Raw genomic sequence first — 17,156 nt, 5'->3', positions numbered from 1 at the left:
ATGGGCGAGAGCAATGGCGGGAGCAGAACGAGCCGAAGAAGAGTGGAGAACCGACCATGGGAGACGGCTGGGCACGAGCCCACGCAAACCCTTGGCGGTGAATATCGATTTCTGGGTTTGGTGCTCGCTGCTCTTGTTGCTCTCCTCAGTCATTCATTCTCTCACGGGTTTTGCCCTCTCGCTGCTAACTCTGCCTTCTGTAATGCACGCCGCACGGTAACGTCGACGTCGACGTCGACGTCGGGCTTTCGTGCGATTTGCGACTGCGCCAAGACCGTCAACCCCTGCGATTCGAGGGACACCCGGCAACCTTGTTACATCTATGCACATATACGTATATACAACTTGCACGGAAAGTTTTTTTACATTTTTTTTTTCGAACTCTCGAGCGAGAAGAAATAGCGATTCGCGAGCAACGAATTATTTTTTCAAGGGTCGAATACACCCTTCATTTCGCGTACGTCAACGTGAATTTTGGTCAAATTTGTTCAGCTGAAGTGACGAGAGAACGAACATTATGGGATGGTTGAACAAAATGGCGGTGATTGCACTTCTCGAGTGAATTTTATCACACTGTTTCCTAATTCGCTGCGAAAAATGATAAAATTTACCCTCGATGATCGTCTGATTTATTATCCTATAGCTGAAATAGATGTACAGTACTATGAAGAACATCGCCATAATCTTATTCGACTCTATGATCTCGCATCGTTTGTTCTCCTACTTATGTAATAACAATTGAGAAGATAGCGTCGATCTTGAAGATAAATATTGATTAACTCGTGATTAGGGAATAATGTACCTATGTTATCGATAATAATATCGTTTACGAGCTCGCTAATATCCCAGAGACTATACGCCGGTACACCGTGAAACAAAATGGCGGGGTAGACGCGGAAGAGCTATTCTCACTATTTACGCACCCCTCATGCTCGCTGAGCTTTTGAATCTACAAATTGGCATTGCCCGAATCATGTAATAAGCACAAACCTATGTGTTTCTGTATTCAATCATGATTATGCGTCTTTGAGGACGAGGCCTTGTCACAAAACCTGGCAATTTGCGGAATGCAGATAACATCGGGCAAGAGAGAATCACACATCCCCAGACATCTCCGGTGTCTGAAGTTCATAAGGTTAAATGCCATTCCATATAATGCTCATCGAGACTGTAATTTTCCAATATTACATAGGATCTTTTGAGAACCGAAGCTAGAGTTGGAATAGATCAACTAAAAGTTCTCGATCTACCCTCTCTGCGAGCACGAATGTTTTTCTTCAACCCTTAACGCTGATTTCGATTTTCCAATTTTTTGCTATCTATTTTTGGAATTTAGATTTTGCCCCCGCATGGAGATACCACCCGACAGTAAATGACTGTTGAAAAACATGTAATCTGAGTGATTGCGAGCTGCAGCCACATATCATTTTATGTATCGTGTTTACGTTATATCGATCAAACAAAAACTAGGGAGTTGTATCCAAGCTGCGGTAGGGTCGGTATGGAAAAGTGTCCCCAAACCGTGCACAGCACGGAGTTACTATAGAGAGGGATATAATTTTCAGTCTGACAAAAGCCACAGAACCGTCGATATGTCCGAAGCTGACACAGGTAGGTCGTTCGAAAAATTCCCGAACGTCAATTGAAGACAATATTCGAGCTACTCGACGTACGTATACGTGCACGTGGTTTACTCGTATCTGTTTTGCGTGTTTATTAATAATATGGCAGGGAATTTGGCAACGAAAAATACAAATACAACCGAGTCGAGTGTCAAATAGGAATTGAAAACGAACGGAAGTATTCGCGCCTCCAACTTTGATTCGAGTCACGCGAACAGGAGATCCTATACGTACGTATCACGCCAAAGTACTCGATTAACCTTATATCAGGTACTATTGCACCTACTTTCTAGATTTCGTGCGGATCGTGGATCACGAAATTTCTGGCACGTGTTGGTGAGGCGTGCAGAATTCTAGGTCTATAGTTTAATACCTGTAATTCGGGATTGGCGTTTGCACGCACAGCTATCGAGTCTACTTTCATTTAACACTCAAACTGCTTTTTTCCTCTCGTTCCAAAGCCGCGGGGTAAGCTTCTAGTTTTCACTTCCCTATCCTCAGTTACTCCTCAACCATGGAGGGTCGTGATCCCCTCGAGCACACGAGTCTCTACGGTCGAGCACCCGACGGTTCGAACTGATAAAAAAATTACTCCGATACACGCTAAGTAACGACGATTGTCTCTCGGGTTGAAATAGCCTCGTGAAAATTCGTTTTTATTTGCAGACAGTGAAGACAGCGACGCCGAAGGTGGACTCGGTAACGTGAACCGTCTGATAATCCGCCCTCCGGGCCACAGTGGAAAAGCTAAACGCGGTCATCTCTGTTTCGACGCATCTTTTGAGACGGGAAATTTGGGTCGGGTTGACCTCGTGTCCGATTTCGAGTACGATTTATTCATAAGGCCCGACACGTGCAGTCCGAGATTGCGCTTGTGGTTCAATTTCACCGTTGACAACGTCCGTAGCGATCAACGGGTCATATTCAACGTGGTCAACATATCGAAGAACAAGAATTTATTCAGCCAAGGAATGACACCGCTCGTCAAAAGTTCCAGCAGACCGAAGTGGCAGAGAATACCGAAGCGTCAAGTGTTTTACTACAAATCGGTGCAGCACCAGAACCACCATATATTGAGCATCGCCTTTGCTTTCGATCGGGAGGACGACGTTTATCAGTTCGTACTGACCTATCCGTACTCGTACACGAGGTACCTCAATCACTTGGACAACCTTTGCACAAAGTGCGCCAACGCTTCGGTTGTGAAAAGAGAAACCCTGACGTTATCGATCCAAAAAAGAAAGGTCGAATTGATATCAATCGCGACCGCTAGCGAGAATCATAGAAAAGTAGTGGCCATAATGGCGAGGTCACATCCAGGAGAATCGCCCGCCTCGTTCGTCTGTCAGGGGCTCATGGACTTCCTCGTCAGTAATCATCCGATCGCTAGGGTCCTCAGAGATTACGTTGTCTTTAAAATTATCCCTATGCTGAATCCCGATGGTGTTTTCCTCGGAAATTACAGGTCGGCAGCGTCAACCTGACCTAATTATACGTGTGCGACACGAGCGCGACGTAATCCTTGACCTTCATTTTCCAGATCCTCCGTAATGGGTATGGACTTGAACAGATCCTGGAACAGGATATCCGATTGGACACATCCGAGTTTATCCGCAGTTCGCGGGGTACTCGAAAGTTTAGATAAAAATCCCACGGCGCCGTTGGATTGCGTTTTGGATTTACACGCGCACACGAACGCGACCGGTGTATTCGTTTACGGAAACACATACGACGATGTATACAGGTAAGAATAAACGATTTGCTCGCTGAATTATTTTATCGCAATATTTAATCTACGGCTGCCAGCCTATTAGGTACGAACGCCACACCGTCCTACCAAAACTGCTCGCCCAACACGCCGAGGGCTACGAAAATTCGAACACGATGTACAACCAAGACCCCCATAAATCCGGAACGGCTAGACGGTATCTGTGCTCAATTCTGAGCGAACGTGTCAATTGTTACACCATTCAAGTCTCCATGTACGGATACTGCAGGAAAGGGAGTCCTGGAATTTTACCCTACACGGAAGAAGGATGTAGGTACAAAATATCACGATCCGTTATGAAAATTTTCAATCCCCTAGATCGCCGTTCGTTGAGTCGTGACATTTTTTTTTTTTTTTCTTTTGATTCTCTTCCAGATTACAGAGTGGGACGTAACCTCGGACGCGCTTTTTTAGAGTACTACAAACTCACCGGACTCATTCCCTCGGGACTACCCGACCAGCCGTCAAATAAACGTGGACGACAGTCCAGACAGAGACATCGGGTTCCCAGGGGACCTCGACCAAGAACCGCTCGCACGACGGCGCCATTACACCTCGCCAGCATTCACGAGTAATGAGAGTTGGAATTATTGAATTTTTTGCGCCGTACAACGTCTTCCAAACTTTTTTAATCCGTTAATATCGCAAAGGTGGTAACTGATTGAAAACCGTACAACAGGTGGCTGCTGTTTTACTGTCGCAAATGGATAGATGTATATATATATATCAATCTATTACGTGGGCTACAGGTATAACCCACTATACACAAGAATACTCGAATTTTACGTGCCGCGATAACGCGAGAACTCAATTTTACTGCGTATCCTTAACGCCTAATATTATACGCTTGCTTCTTCATCGGCAGAGCATTAAAACCGGTTCGTTAGAATTTTTTTATCGAATTCATGATTCCGAGTTGGAACTCCAGATATATCGAAACTGATTAATCGATGAATTCAATTTTCCCCCGTTTGGTATTTACTGATTGAGGGTGAAAAGTGTCCTCATGTAAAATGTTTGATTTTTTCATCGAAATTCGATCGAATCAAATCGTTTTGCTTTGATCGTGCGATTGAAACCTTGAGAATATTGAATTAATTATGATTATATTTTCTATTTTTGCCCCGCACTTATCGTAGGTACCTGCGGGAGGAGGTGGCCGAGGCTTTGTCCCGTACGCGTTACAGATCGATGAGCGGTACCAGGATGAATGCTGGGCCAGGAGGAACGGCAACGGGAACAACCGGCCTGCCTAGTTTCGCGCGTTTCCGTAGCCCGGGGGCTCCGATTGCTGCCGCTTCAACAATTACACCAGCTGAACCAGCTCGTTTGACTATTGTAGATTTCAATCAACTAACTAGGGGCGGGTTGGAAGTAGCGATGGGGAAAAACAAGTGTAAAATTCAAAACCGTTCGCCGCAAAGATACACCAAACCGCCGAGGAGACGGTAGCGGACGTATTACGTGAAATTTTTCAACCAATATCGTATCGCACCCCTTTTTATTCAAAAATGAAAAATCTCTCGCACTATTTCATTGTTATAGAATCACAGAAATATTCTTATACGATAATCAGTTTCAACTGGATTGAAATGAGTCGAGTGGTTAGAGAATTATAAATTATATAGAGTGATGAAAATTCCATCACGTGTAAATAAAAATGTTGGTTACAATATTAGGGTTTATTAAAAATCTGCAACGATCTGAGCTACGCGTTTACCGAATACTCATTTTTAATATTTTTTCTCTACACGAAGACCTACGAAATGGAACTAGAGATTCCGAGCTTGATGGTTCTAAGGGATGATTTTCTGTACGTAGCATATATTACATGTAGTTAAGATTGTATTTTCGAATTTCGGAGTCACATAAAACTGTACACATACATCTAATAAACTATTAGAAAACTGCGGACGAAGGTCAAGACTGAGGAATAAAGGAGCATCGTGATATAGTCAATTGAAGTAGGGGGCTGCGTATTATTCGATCGATGGCGTCTCGTTATATGGCGGGGTGTAAAAATTCCACCAGACAATTTTTATCAACTCATATCTCCTCGATTTTCGCGAAAAGACTTCGCTTCGCATATCCTGCGAATAAAATCCATTGAATAAAGGAGAAAACCTGCACTCTTCGCGATATACGTTCTGAAAAAAGCGCTGTACGCACTTTGAAACACTGAAAAATGTCAGCCACCCGCTTTACAGCTAATACGAGATAAATTAAATTAAAAACAAATTAAGCTATCTCTATAAATCGAGACTCGTTTCGGACTGAAATTTCACTACATTCTCTCTTTACTTCTGGTGTGGTTCATTCGCATCCTTATTGTTTTCTTTTATGAGCGGCGTGCACAATGAACAATCGGGTATCACGAGTTCGTTCAAAATTGTCCCTCAATCTTGACCATTTTTTTTTTAATTTTTCAACTCAAACGAATATAGATGATAATAAATAAATGTGAAAACAGAAAATAAAAAATTGAAACATGAAAAAAATCTTATATCAAGGTAAAGATGAAATTGAAATTAATAATTAGACACATACCTGAGATGCGTGTCGTGTAAATTTTTTTTTTTCTTATTTGTTCTCAATCAACTCGAACGAAGAATATTGTACACGCTATGATATAGATATATATATATATATAATTTTATATATATGGTATATATCGCGGTATAAATATCTACGATCATACACAGTATATCTATAATATATATGTATATCTATTTAGATTAATATGCACACATAAGTATACATATATATATGTATATATATATATTATATGTATCTATATATGTATGTGTATAAATATAGACATATATATATATATCTAGATATAGATCGAAGATGTTTTTCAATTTAATTTTATTTGATTTTATATGTTATTATTATATATTTTGTCTGTATACTTCGCTCATCGGCGATGTGTATAATCAATTTGTAATGAACAAATCAATCGAATCGAATGAATCAATCATTAATATATCAATCAATCAATGTTGAACAGAACTTAACTAAAATGAAAGAAATTAAACTAGCGAAAGAAGGAGCAGACAAGCGGGGCCGTCAGCTTCTACCCCTGGACTTGACAGAACTATTTGCCAGCCTGGAACAGCTCCCCTTTTTTGCTACTCGTGAAGACTCGGGAATTCCCGTAAATTGTCGGGGGGCTGGAAGACCCCTAGCTGGGAATAGGGCGGTGGTCATTGAACCAAGTATATAGACGGTATCTGCGTAGTCGGGGTGCGCGATAGAAGCACCCTAAAACCCTGACTTACCCCTATATTCTCACCCCTCCCCCCCGATATACATTTTCCCCTTTTATCCCTCGCTTCACCCCGTCGCGGCGTCGTACTATACCTCATAGTTTATACTACACTCCGCATGCACTCTCCTATATGTTTTCCACGCTCGTAATTCCCTGAGCTGCTGCTACTGTGCTGCTGCTGCTGCTGCTGCTGCTGCTGCTCCCGCTTTACGTATAGAATCGGGAAGGGGGTGGGTTAAGTTGTTGCACGATGCACAACCATCACGAGCGCAAGAATCACGAGCGAGTATCGTATGCAAAGCTCCATGTGTTTCGGAGGGTAGCGGTGCAGTAACGATTACCCCTACAATTTCGTCATTTCATCCAATCTCGAAACTTTTTAATACCCGTACTGTGACTTCAATGAAATTTTATTAGTCGTTGGGAAACTGGTTTGAAACAATGAAAACCAATAACAGCTAGTTCGAAATGCTCGTCGGTAATTATGAATAAAATTCGCATCGCAGGCACGCTTTGAAATATTGATTCTCCTTTTTCTTTCTCTTCTCTTGCCATGTATCGATTTAGCGGAGATGATCGTTGGGATCGATGAGCGTCGATTGGGGGCGTAAAAATAGTTCGGTTTAATTCATATTGCTCGGTTATAGCTGAGTATGTAAAATCACGTTTGCGAAAATTCATATGGATTTATTCATACGAATGGTTTTCGTTCGACGTAGAATTCAGACTGCTGCCATGCATAACTTTTGTATGTGAGAGAATTATACAAATTTCCATATAACGTGTTAAAATAGCGTATTATCTCATCGCGCCATAATTGATTTTATCTGAAATTAAGATCTTTTTTACTCGCACAATCAATTTTATTCTCAACAATTCGTTATTTTTTTTAGAAACATCCCTTATCGAATATCCCGGAGAGTCTTTTTATCTGCAGAAGGAAAAACAGAGAGAAAAAACCGTTAAGGATCATATACCGACGTGGACGGAATTATCACGAGTATCGAATATTTTTTTTTCTATTCATTACGCACTGGACGCGTTGATGAGATTTATTTTAACTTTTTTTTCAAAATTACTTTCCCGTATGGTTATTTTATCTTCGAATTTCGCTGCGTCGAAACTCACGACTAATTGTCGTCGTTCTTAACTGGTAGAGCACTAGCCGGGCGAACTGTAAAATAATTTAGAAGAGACAATTTGTAGTTCTTCCATTTTTTTTTCGTTTCCTATGGTCGATAGAATTAACACTTACTGGCGCAAGCCTGCGGCTGAAATTTAATGTCGTCGATCGCAAATCCCCCGTTACTAGCGGTTCCTTCGAGAACCAATCTGTAGGGCGAACGATTTCCAACAGTAACTTGGGCGGCGGTCCAAACCGGTCTAGGGTTGTTGAATCCTTTAGCCGTGAGGGACCAGAGCTGAAAATGAGAGACAAAAAAGATAAACGCGTAAATGTGACGGTATAACTTAAATTTGAATGAAAGGAAAGTACGATCTTTCACAGAAGTTGAGAATGAATTATTATACCGGTTCTTTCCCCTCGTTTCCATTCCCATTTCCATTCCCCTTTTCGTTATCGTCGTTATTTTCATCGATATCCGTTGACATCCTGATAACTCTTAACGTCGTAGATTCCTCAACACCGAAAGCGGCGAACCAGAAGGTGAAGCATATCGCTTCTTCGTCCGGATTTGGGTTTATTATCGGAGACCGCAAACGCACCTCAATCAGTTTTTGATTGGTGGTAAAAATATCGAAAAATACAAAATCACCGGTAGCTCCGAAGGTTTTATCCAATAGCTGAGCCGGCCTGTGAGTAACGAACGCGCGCTGCCATGTAACGGTTCTGTCGTTACCAGAAGAGGTGATATTTTCCCACGCGCAGAGACCCTTCTCAAAGCTACAATCTTCTGGCCTCACTCCGGCACTCGGTGGAGTGACTGGAGGAGAAATAAAAATTTTGAAAAATTGATCTTGCTCAAAAATTCATTTTTTACTTCCAATCGGTCCGATACTCACTGGTGCATTTACCAACGTAGAAAGTGATGTCGTCGATCGCCATACTACCGCTCGCTCTATTCGGACCCCAAGTTCCTTCGAAAATTATATGAAAGTTTCTTTTTTCTTCAATACTTGCTTGAGCGTAACTCCAAGTTGGTCCTTGGTTGTTGTAAAGTTGCCAAATCGGTCTGGACTCTGATGGCGCATCACCAACTGCCTGTATTAAGACTCTGAGGACTCCTGCGTATTCGAAAGAATTACAAAATAAATTATGCGATTTATTCGAAAGTTTACTCGATGTCAAGATTCACCGACCTAAACTGGGGCCAGTCGAGTCTATGAAAGACTCGAACATAAAGTACCAAAATGTGACGCAAAAAGGATCTTCGGAACCCTTCATCTCTCTGCTAACCAACTGTGCGGTTCCACCACCCCCATTTCTGGCTCCTCCTCTGGATCTTCCGAGGCCGAGAAAGTACTCGTTTCTTCTGCTAACCGTGTGACCATTGCTGTACGGTTTCCGCTGGTTTCGAGCACTCAGTGCTTGAGTCGAAACGCGTTCCCATTCGACCCTGTCGGGATCCCGCGAATTGATCCAGTCGCATTCGTCCACCTCGAAAGTGCAGTCGCGAACACTCGGCGCTGCCACTTGAGGAGATACTGGAGAATTAAGACGAGAAATGTTGACACTGTAGTTCACGTTTCGCATGGAATCAGGAATTATTCATCACCTGGACAAGCGCCTGGCGTGAACGCTACGTCGTCAATGGCGATATCCCCCATCGCCGTGTTTCCTACCGAGGCTTCGAACATTATTTGATAGTCGTCCAGCGAGCTTATGGTGACCTCTGACATGAACCACGCGTTTCCAGCGTTACCGCTGAGCCCCCAAATCTCCTGGAGGTGGGCGTCGAGGCTCCGGAAATGTCGCACAAATACTTTCAGGTGCCCGATGCCCGAACCAAACATGTGAAACCAGAAATGCATGCACATCGGTGAGTCGGCTGTGGTTGCTGGAAAACTCGTGCTCAGGAGTTTCGCGACGTCACCGGGTTTCCGGGGAAAACTCGAATCGATGTACGCGTAACCACCCGCCGTTGCCCTATCGGTTGAACTGTCCATTGCCGGTCCAGTCGTTGGGTTCGCGCTCCCCCGACTCTGCATCAATGATCAAAAATGAACACCACGTTTTCGGTTTTTGCTCGATTTTTACTACCCTTACAATTGTCCAGTCAAAGTCGTCCTCCGCGTCGTTACTCCAGTCGCAAAAACCGCCGGCGAAATTGCAGAAACCAACGCAGGAGGTACCAGGTTGTAAATCGATGTCATCGACGGCAATGTAGCCACGGTAAAGTCTCGAAGGATCTCCGACGTCGACTGGAACCGCTTCCAAGATCAACTGGAGGAGGGATGGTAAAAGGGCGACATCAAATTTTCCACCTCAACGATCTAATTCGCCGATTTACTCACCGAATGAATATCGGGAAAGGTGTAAAGGATCTGAGCTTGCTGCCATACACCGAGTGTGTAATATTGCGCGTGCCAAAGAACCCTCTCGTCGGCGATATTGGTAGTCTGCGGTCTCGGCGGTTCGATAATTGTTGAATTGTCGTCATCTATATCGTTTTCTCCGCGCTGAGTTTCTTTTCTAATCGAATAACCATCGACGCCCATGTGCAGTAGAACTCTAAGTCCTGCCGAACTGAGTCCATCCATGGCGTATTTGAAGGTGAAACAAGTCCCAGCCACCCCGGTGCTTCCTAATTGAGGGCTGTGAAGAAGTCCTCCCGGACTTCTGGGCTTCGAATCTTTGGCCGGCATCTCCGATGACTCGATAAAAGCATAGCCACCCTCCATAGTTCCTGCGGTCGAATCACTCGGTGGACCACCGAGCCAGTTCGTTCCAAGGCCTGTACCAGCTTTCCATTCCAAAGCGCCATCGCCATTTTGCCATTCGCACAACGATTGGACAGGAAGCGGACCAAAATCACAAAATACCTCGTCCACCGAAGCGGTTACCGGAGGTGCTACCGTCACCGGTGGATACCTTGAAGAAACAGAAATTCCGGTCCGGAATCCTAACGTCTAAAAGTAGCTCCAAGGATTTGCTAGACGCTTTAAAAAGTATACGATAATTGTTCCTACGCTCATGCAGATTTATGACCCTATAGAGATTGTCATAAAAATTTGTGATAGATTATAATTAGGAATGTAGGAAGTAGCTGTCGGTGAGGAAACTCACACAACAGCTCATATCATTTGCAGTGTAATAAAATTGATAGCGACTCAGGCGAACTATTCATGCATCGATTATCTATCGCAAGCACCCCACCTTTTTCGTTTCAAATCTTACAAGTGTTATGGCTCGGACTTATCCGATCTAATGGTACCTACTTCCAAATCCTTACCTCTGGGTGGAAGGATTCCTTCGCGCGAGTGTCGTTGGGTTTTGATTTCTTCTGGGTATAGAAAATTGCGTTGTGGTTTGGAAACCTTGACCCTGTCCATTCGACCACTGTTTAGGTTGAATATGTTCGACTTCGTCGAGTGGTTCCCTGTCCCTGATTGCCGTAGGGTCTTGGGTCACTGAAGCTGGAGTCACAGGATTGATACTAGGAATTGTCGGATTCAGCGGATCCTCGAAAGGATCTACTTCGTCGGGCCCTGGCCCCCCGAAATCCCCAATCGGAGATAAGCCTTGGCCAATCCAATTCGGGGTCGATTTTTCAATCCGCAAATCACCACCCGCGTTCACGAGATCTACTTGCTCGCCTAACATCGGTTCTTGTCCGCTCGGCCACCATTTTGCACCAAATACCCGAGACAAACAAATTAGTAACAGTAGGTATTTCATTTTCGTTCTAACGACAGATGAAGCTTTGCTTTGAATCACTATTTTTATTGTGCCTTGAATTGCATGATTGTTACTTTGCAGGTGCTTCAGAGATCACGATAAACTTGTTTCCAGCAGTTTCTTCGGATACAATGATTTTACACTTTGAATATTCGAATCTTCTGCCGCAACAAACACTATATTTGTACTATATTCTAGTTTCGATCAATTTCATTGCTGCTGCTAGGAGCGTCGATACTGCAATGTGAGGTATGATCTAATGGTATAATATGCGCGTCATCGAGTCTCTGTAGTTCCGGTTTCAACTTCCGGTCGTCATGCATCGTCCCCTCAACGTTCGGGTTCGATACCCGCCTCCCAGGTATCACAATAGTTGATGATACGATATACGCATTGTTCGCGTGATATTTATTGCGCATAATGCATTACGGTTCCTGCGGCCATGATGGGGGCCTCATGCACGTCCAGAGGAGTCGCGGACCCAACAACGGAATAAAAATCAATCATTTGCTTGGAAATTCCTAGAAAAAATCATTTGTAAAACGATTTTCAAATTGCAGAGGTATATAAAGGTGTCAATGTATTTGATTGTTCGATAGCCTGATCTAATGACGATTGTTCATATTGATGAATGACGCTTCCTGGTGAGAACCATTGTCGTGATGAAAACAAAAGATGGAATTATAATTATTCTATTAGCTGAACAACAAAATTGTATAATTCTAATTCACACGATTGTCTCACTGCCGAAGATTTCACCTGCAAATGTAATCCGTTAAAGGGTTTTTATTTTATTACAATAATTACATAGCGTACGTATCGACTCAAATCCCAATTGCACAGTTCCTTTTCCGCCACCTTTTTTTTTTTTCAATTTCCTTCATTTATTACTTAAGATTTTTCAAATAGCTGGAAATCGGGTCCGTTTGATGACGATGACGAGGAAGAGCGACGCGTCCAAGATTTATGTGATGCCGAATGACGAACGGGACGAGAAAAGGGCAGAGTAAGAGTTGTGCAGCGCTGGGACGATGGGTAGGATTGTTTCGTAGCATTTTTGAAACGAGATTAACCACCTCTGTGCAAATTGGTAGCTCGAATGGACGAATTCTGGATGAACAAACTGCGTCTATCAGGTCCTTAAGTGCCTGCAAGCAAGACAGTTTTCATAAAATCTCTAGGCATGAAGATCCATTTTTTTTTCCGTCAATACCGTGGCTTGAAAAGGAAGCTCGTATGTAACCATCCAATAAAGTATGGCCCCGATACTCCAAATGTCACTCTTGAAATCGCAGTCCGGTTCTCCCCGCAGCATTTCAGGAGCCATGAAATAATAGGAACCAGCAAGTTTCACACCCGATTGTCTTCGGGAAAAAAAAAAATCTTTTCGTTTAAAAACCATCTGAACAGCTGGTTTGCAATCATTAGGGAAAAATGCGGACGCACCTGATTTTTTACAAGTGTTAAATTATTTTTATGACAACGAGCACTCACTCTCGGATGTTTTTTGAAACTCCAAAGTCTCCAATTTTTACAACCTCACCAAGCCGACCGGTCAGCATAACATTTTCGGGTTTTAAATCTCGATGAAGAATTCCTCTGGAATGGATGTGGTGGACACCTAAGGCCACTTGCGAAAAAAGGTAAAGAGAATCCTGCGGAAGTTGGTAACTTAAGATGTATAAGGAGTTTGACCTACTTTATTTATATATTGCTTTATTTTCATGTTAATTTTATTTTTTTAAATTCAGTTCAGGAATTACGAAGAGGAAGAAGCACCACAGATATAGGTATATTCACTTGGCGTACCTCGTTGCTCAACGGTTTCCGGCGACGATCCAACAGATCCTTGAGGGTTCCGCGGGTCGCATATTCCATCAGAATGTAAAAACGATTTTCTTCGTTCCAAGCGTCATGATAAGTGATTATGTTCGGATGTCTCATTTTTTTAAGACATCGAACCTCACTGACGGCCATCTGTGTTGGTTCGGTGACGTGAATTATTCACGAGTAATTGTTGGTATATTTTCAAAAAGTCTTACGTACCTCCCATGACGATTTTGCCATTTCGCCTACGACATTTTGCTCCTTAATTACGAACGTTTTCCCACCTTGTCGTTTTCTGACCAGGTGAACGCTTCTACGATTTTAAACATGAGCATTATAAATTTTCAACTTATAATCGGATCGCAAAAAAATCATCAACTGATGACTCACCCGAACGATCCAGCTCCCAAAGTAGCCTCGAACTTGTAATCGCACGTTTTTGCCGTCATTGTAAAATAATTATCGGCAAGATGAGACTGTTAAATATTTCGTTTTATCGATCGCGAGATACGGAGCAATTCTCAATGTATTGTATAACTTGGAAAGATTATCAGTCGATCTTTCCCAAGTGTGCCGTGATTCCATTAAAATTGTATACGTTATACTTCGAGGACTTTGAGAAGAGTGTTGACTTTACGAACGACCGCAAAGTAAACAATGATTGACCGTCTCGTCGTTGAATATTCCGCTTGATACGGTACACGCGCCTTCCAATAAGTAACTTAGAACCCTTTATAAGCAGACAACGAGTTGTCGCAGTCAAGAATACCGTTGGAATTCAAATTCAAAATGAGGAAATCGCTCTGTCTTGTTTTACTGATCTATAGTCATCTGACCTCCGGGTCCTTGTCGAAAAGCACCGATCAGGCAATTACCATGGAGTCCTTGGATTCTCTGACATCCCTGATATCAGCCAGATACTTCAACGAGTCCTGTATTTTGATATTTTCCTCTGAAAGCTCGAGACTATTCCACTCGTCACCACGCGACGTAGTCAACGTGAAGTACTTCGACCTGGATAAGGATAACGAGGATAATTATATTCGGGATGTACTCATCCCTTCCATGGAAATCGGTTGCTCTGGTCACATCATACAGACGATTAATCCCCGTGTCCAATTGACATTAATCGAACGTACTTACGTCAAGGTGGGACTCGACCGAATTCTAATCTCGTCAAAACTCGAGTTCATATCTTTCATTTCGTCTAATCATTTGTTACGCTTCAGGTGTCACAGAGAATTCCGCGTTTTTTCTTGGTATTGCCGATTTCGGATAAACAAATAAACAATTTGTCCTGGACGCATCCCGTTCTTCAAAAAGAGACCGACCACTTGTTCGACGTCTTCAATTCCACCTCAATAAAATCTGTACCGAATCTCCTGGTCGTCGTTCCTGCTGCTGACAGGAACAACTTTGTGTTGTACACGCATAAGTTTGGCGGGCACGATGACCTCTTCAGACAAATGGTACTCCTTGATGTCTACGAAGTAAGCGACGGAACTTTTTTATACGGAGCAAACCAATTCCCAGATAAAATCAAGGACCTTGAGGGTAGAACCTTCACCGCTACAGTCCTGGAATATGCACCCTACATAGCTAAGGATCCGTTGACAGGGTATGAATTTCCTCAGCTGCATTTCCGCTTTCGTAGGATCTACATTGACGAAACCTTTTTCAGGGAATTATTCGGAACGGAATGGAACGTCGTCGTGGAATTTTGTAATCGTCATAACTGCACACTGCGGCCATTGGTTGACAACGTTTATCTCTTCGGAGAGATATTCGACAACGCGACGGGAAACGGCGTCCTCGGGAACGTAGTGGAGGACAAAGCTGACGTTGGTTTCGGTACGAAGACTGAAATCTCTGTTGGCTAATCCTTCGAACATGTTCTTTAAATAATTTTTCGCAGGCTCCATAGATTTGTGGTATCACGAATGGCTCTTCCTCGACCTTGGACCAGCTTTCGTGCGAACTGCAGTCACTTGCCTTGTACCTCCACCTCGTCCTTTGGCGCAATGGGCAACGCCCATAATTCCCTTCGACGGACTTTTGTGGTACGCGGTGATCACCTCGGTGATAATTGACGCTATAACGATCTACGTGGTCTTCTATCTAACAAATTGGATCCACCGTTACTCAAATTTGAAAGACGAGCAACGCCCGATGACCCCTGTTTCAGCCTGTTTGGCAGCTATCGGACTTTCTGTTGAGCAAAGTCTGAACACCGACGTTAACAGGGCATCCAGTCGTGTGCTGGTATTAGCCTTGCTCCTAGTTTCGCTCCTAATTTCGACGTCATACGGCAGCGGACTCTCCTCAGTTCTCACCGTTCCCAGGTGAAGGTTTTTTTTTCAATTCGGTAACCACTCGGCGAGGTATTCGATGGCATGACTATGATCTATGAAATCAGGTTCGAAAAACCGATAAACACAATCGAGGATCTCGAAGCTAGCGGAATCAGGTGGTCAGCACCACACGAGGCGTGGATATTCTCGCTTTACGGATCCAACGAATCATGGCTGCTCAATCTGATCGATCACTTTGTTGTTCTTCCGCCAAACTTGACCACAGCGAAGGCCTACGAAGCAGAAATGGGGTTTTGCGTCGAGCGACTTCCAGGCGGTAATTAACGCCGGAGTTGTGAAAATTAACTCGTTTTCCGACAATTTGCGACTTGTAATTATTTTCGCTCGCAATTATTTAGGCAACTACGCCATTCAGGATTACCTACCGTCAGACGCTGTTGAGCACCTGCACCTTATGAGCGGTGACATTTATTGGACGTACACGGTATCGATGTTGAAAAAAAGTTCCCCTTTTACGGAACGTTACGCTACCCTCGAGTTGGAACTCCTCGCTTCCGGAATTCCATCGTACTGGGAAGGACTCTGCACCATGTTATCCTTGGATCCGAAAACGCAGTACGCTGTTCCTGACAAAGTCTTCGATGCGCATCCAGTACAATTGAACATTGCTCAGATTCAGGGTGCTTTTTTGTTTTTATGTTGCGGACTCACCTCTGCCGCTGTAACCTTCGTTCTGGAGATTGCCAGACAAAGTCGGAAGGCCAGAAACATTGCCCGGACTATGTCCGGCCCACAGGAGATGAGAGTCGTGAAAGTAAAGACGACTACGGAGGATCATTAAAACCTGAAGAAGAATCGCCTTCAAGATCCAAGGGGATTCTAGTACCTCGACGAGTACGTCGGCCTTCAAATTTATGACTTTCAGATCCACAACGTCCAAATCGACTCATGAATGTTGCAGGAGGGCCTGTGTCTAGGCCACCAGATATGCCAATAGGTTTAGAATTACAACTGCAGCGAGAACTGCATCATTGACTGAAGATTGTAACTGCAGTTCATCGCCACTACCATTCTATGCTACTACGTGTTCCTACATGTATCGATATCATTTAAGACTGACATGACGTCAAGATTAGTCACAAAGACATGGCCTGGTATCTAGTTACGAGATATGTCGGAGGTGTAAGTGGTACGAATTACATAGAAGGAGATAAGATATTGATCGGTTGGAATATTCGCGTACACTTGCGGCCAAAGGTCGACGATGTTATGACCGTTATAGACTTGGAAAATACGAACAATAGAGTTACGTAATTTGATCGATTGATTTATGTTTCAGACTTGCTTGTCGACTGTAAAGGTTGAAGAATTTCTATGCAACCCCCGATGCGATGTGATGCCAGTGGTGCTAACAATCAATCAGCTTTCGGACAACATCAGTATCAGCATCAGAGAACGTTAACACCACGGTTCTAATCTGCATTCTGGTGCCTCGAGT

The 17,156-nt window shown here is 43.4% G+C and overlaps 4 protein-coding genes across 8 annotated transcripts; 2 read left to right on the top strand and 2 right to left on the bottom strand.

Annotated features, from left to right (window-relative positions):
* The first annotated feature begins 1,511 nt into the window (after positions 1-1,511).
* Positions 1,512-5,917, top strand: LOC105691218 (cytosolic carboxypeptidase 6). The gene is made up of 6 exons (XM_020855412.2): positions 1,512-1,611; positions 2,289-3,087; positions 3,163-3,366; positions 3,437-3,660; positions 3,766-3,961; positions 4,530-5,917. Exons 1-6 carry the CDS (start codon positions 1,593-1,595, stop codon positions 4,840-4,842), a joined length of 1,755 nt encoding a protein of 584 aa, XP_020711071.2. The 5' UTR covers positions 1,512-1,592; the 3' UTR covers positions 4,843-5,917.
* A 53-nt stretch (positions 5,918-5,970) lies between these two features.
* Positions 5,971-12,157, bottom strand: LOC105691217 (MAM and LDL-receptor class A domain-containing protein 1-like). Of its 2 annotated transcripts, none has more exons than XM_012409554.3 (10): positions 11,074-12,157; positions 10,136-10,712; positions 9,888-10,064; positions 9,397-9,823; positions 8,981-9,325; positions 8,684-8,905; positions 8,192-8,604; positions 7,917-8,082; positions 6,303-7,835; positions 5,971-6,076 (listed from the first exon to the last, which is right to left on the bottom strand). In XM_012409554.3, the coding sequence occupies exons 1-9, from the start codon at positions 11,517-11,519 to the stop codon at positions 7,792-7,794; spliced, it is 2,817 nt and encodes a 938-aa protein (XP_012264977.2). In that variant the 5' UTR covers positions 11,520-12,157; the 3' UTR covers positions 5,971-6,076; positions 6,303-7,791. The 2 variants fall into 2 exon arrangements, with proteins under 2 accessions (XP_012264977.2, XP_048512154.1); XM_048656197.1 differs by having other exon boundaries at positions 5,971-6,012.
* A 133-nt stretch (positions 12,158-12,290) lies between these two features.
* LOC105691253 (serine/threonine-protein kinase Nek3-like) lies at positions 12,291-14,143 on the bottom strand. The gene is made up of 6 exons (XM_012409598.3): positions 13,737-14,143; positions 13,566-13,659; positions 13,329-13,496; positions 13,014-13,174; positions 12,733-12,883; positions 12,291-12,667 (listed from the first exon to the last, which is right to left on the bottom strand). The coding sequence occupies exons 1-6, from the start codon at positions 13,793-13,795 to the stop codon at positions 12,407-12,409; spliced, it is 894 nt and encodes a 297-aa protein (XP_012265021.2). The 5' UTR covers positions 13,796-14,143; the 3' UTR covers positions 12,291-12,406.
* On the top strand, positions 14,130-17,138 carry LOC105691216. Of its 4 annotated transcripts, none has more exons than XR_007278655.1 (6): positions 14,130-14,495; positions 14,576-15,197; positions 15,262-15,688; positions 15,763-15,974; positions 16,057-16,840; positions 16,998-17,138. XR_007278655.1 is itself a non-coding variant. In XM_048656199.1 (6 exons), the coding sequence occupies exons 1-6, from the start codon at positions 14,136-14,138 to the stop codon at positions 16,497-16,499; spliced, it is 2,001 nt and encodes a 666-aa protein (XP_048512156.1). In that variant the 5' UTR covers positions 14,130-14,135; the 3' UTR covers positions 16,500-16,992. The 4 variants fall into 4 exon arrangements, 2 of the variants coding, with proteins under 2 accessions (XP_048512156.1, XP_048512155.1); XR_007278654.1 differs by having other exon boundaries at positions 16,057-16,915; positions 16,998-17,136; XM_048656199.1 differs by lacking the exon at positions 16,998-17,138 and having other exon boundaries at positions 14,576-14,964; positions 15,028-15,197; positions 16,057-16,992.
* Positions 17,139-17,156: the final 18 nt, after the last annotated feature.

Source organism: Athalia rosae, chromosome 5, assembly GCF_917208135.1.
Source record: "Athalia rosae chromosome 5, iyAthRosa1.1, whole genome shotgun sequence".
Classification (NCBI taxonomy): Eukaryota; Metazoa; Arthropoda; class Insecta; order Hymenoptera; family Athaliidae; genus Athalia; species Athalia rosae.
This window is presented reverse-complemented; position numbering and strand designations above follow the sequence as displayed.

Bases quoted from the DNA above. Each gene is read 5' to 3' on its own strand.
- LOC105691216 (XM_048656198.1), top strand. From the start codon at position 14,136: ATGAGGAAATCGCTCTGTCTTGTTTTACTGATCTATAGTCATCTGACC. The intron at 15,198-15,261 runs GTACGAAGACTG...AATTTTTCGCAG, and splicing joins CAAAGCTGACGTTGGTTTCG to GCTCCATAGATTTGTGGTAT. The intron at 15,975-16,056 runs GTAATTAACGCC...GCAATTATTTAG, and splicing joins CGTCGAGCGACTTCCAGGCG to GCAACTACGCCATTCAGGAT.
- LOC105691217 (XM_012409554.3), bottom strand. From the start codon at position 11,519: ATGAAATACCTACTGTTACTAATTTGTTTGTCTCGGGTATTTGGTGCA. The intron at 9,824-9,887 runs GTAAGGGTAGTA...TCATTGATGCAG, and splicing joins ACGACTTTGACTGGACAATT to AGTCGGGGGAGCGCGAACCC. The intron at 8,083-8,191 runs GTATAATAATTC...TCTCATTTTCAG, and splicing joins GAAACGAGGGGAAAGAACCG to CTCTGGTCCCTCACGGCTAA.
- LOC105691218 (XM_020855412.2), top strand. The intron at 3,088-3,162 runs GTCGGCAGCGTC...TTCATTTTCCAG, and splicing joins GTTTTCCTCGGAAATTACAG to ATCCTCCGTAATGGGTATGG. The intron at 3,661-3,765 runs GTAGGTACAAAA...ATTCTCTTCCAG, and splicing joins ACCCTACACGGAAGAAGGAT to ATTACAGAGTGGGACGTAAC.
- LOC105691253 (XM_012409598.3), bottom strand. From the start codon at position 13,795: ATGACGGCAAAAACGTGCGATTACAAGTTCGAGGCTACTTTGGGAGCT. The intron at 13,660-13,736 runs GTGAGTCATCAG...TTAAAATCGTAG, and splicing joins TTGGGAGCTGGATCGTTCGG to AAGCGTTCACCTGGTCAGAA. The intron at 13,175-13,328 runs GTACGCCAAGTG...CAACTTCCGCAG, and splicing joins GGAAACCGTTGAGCAACGAG to GATTCTCTTTACCTTTTTTC.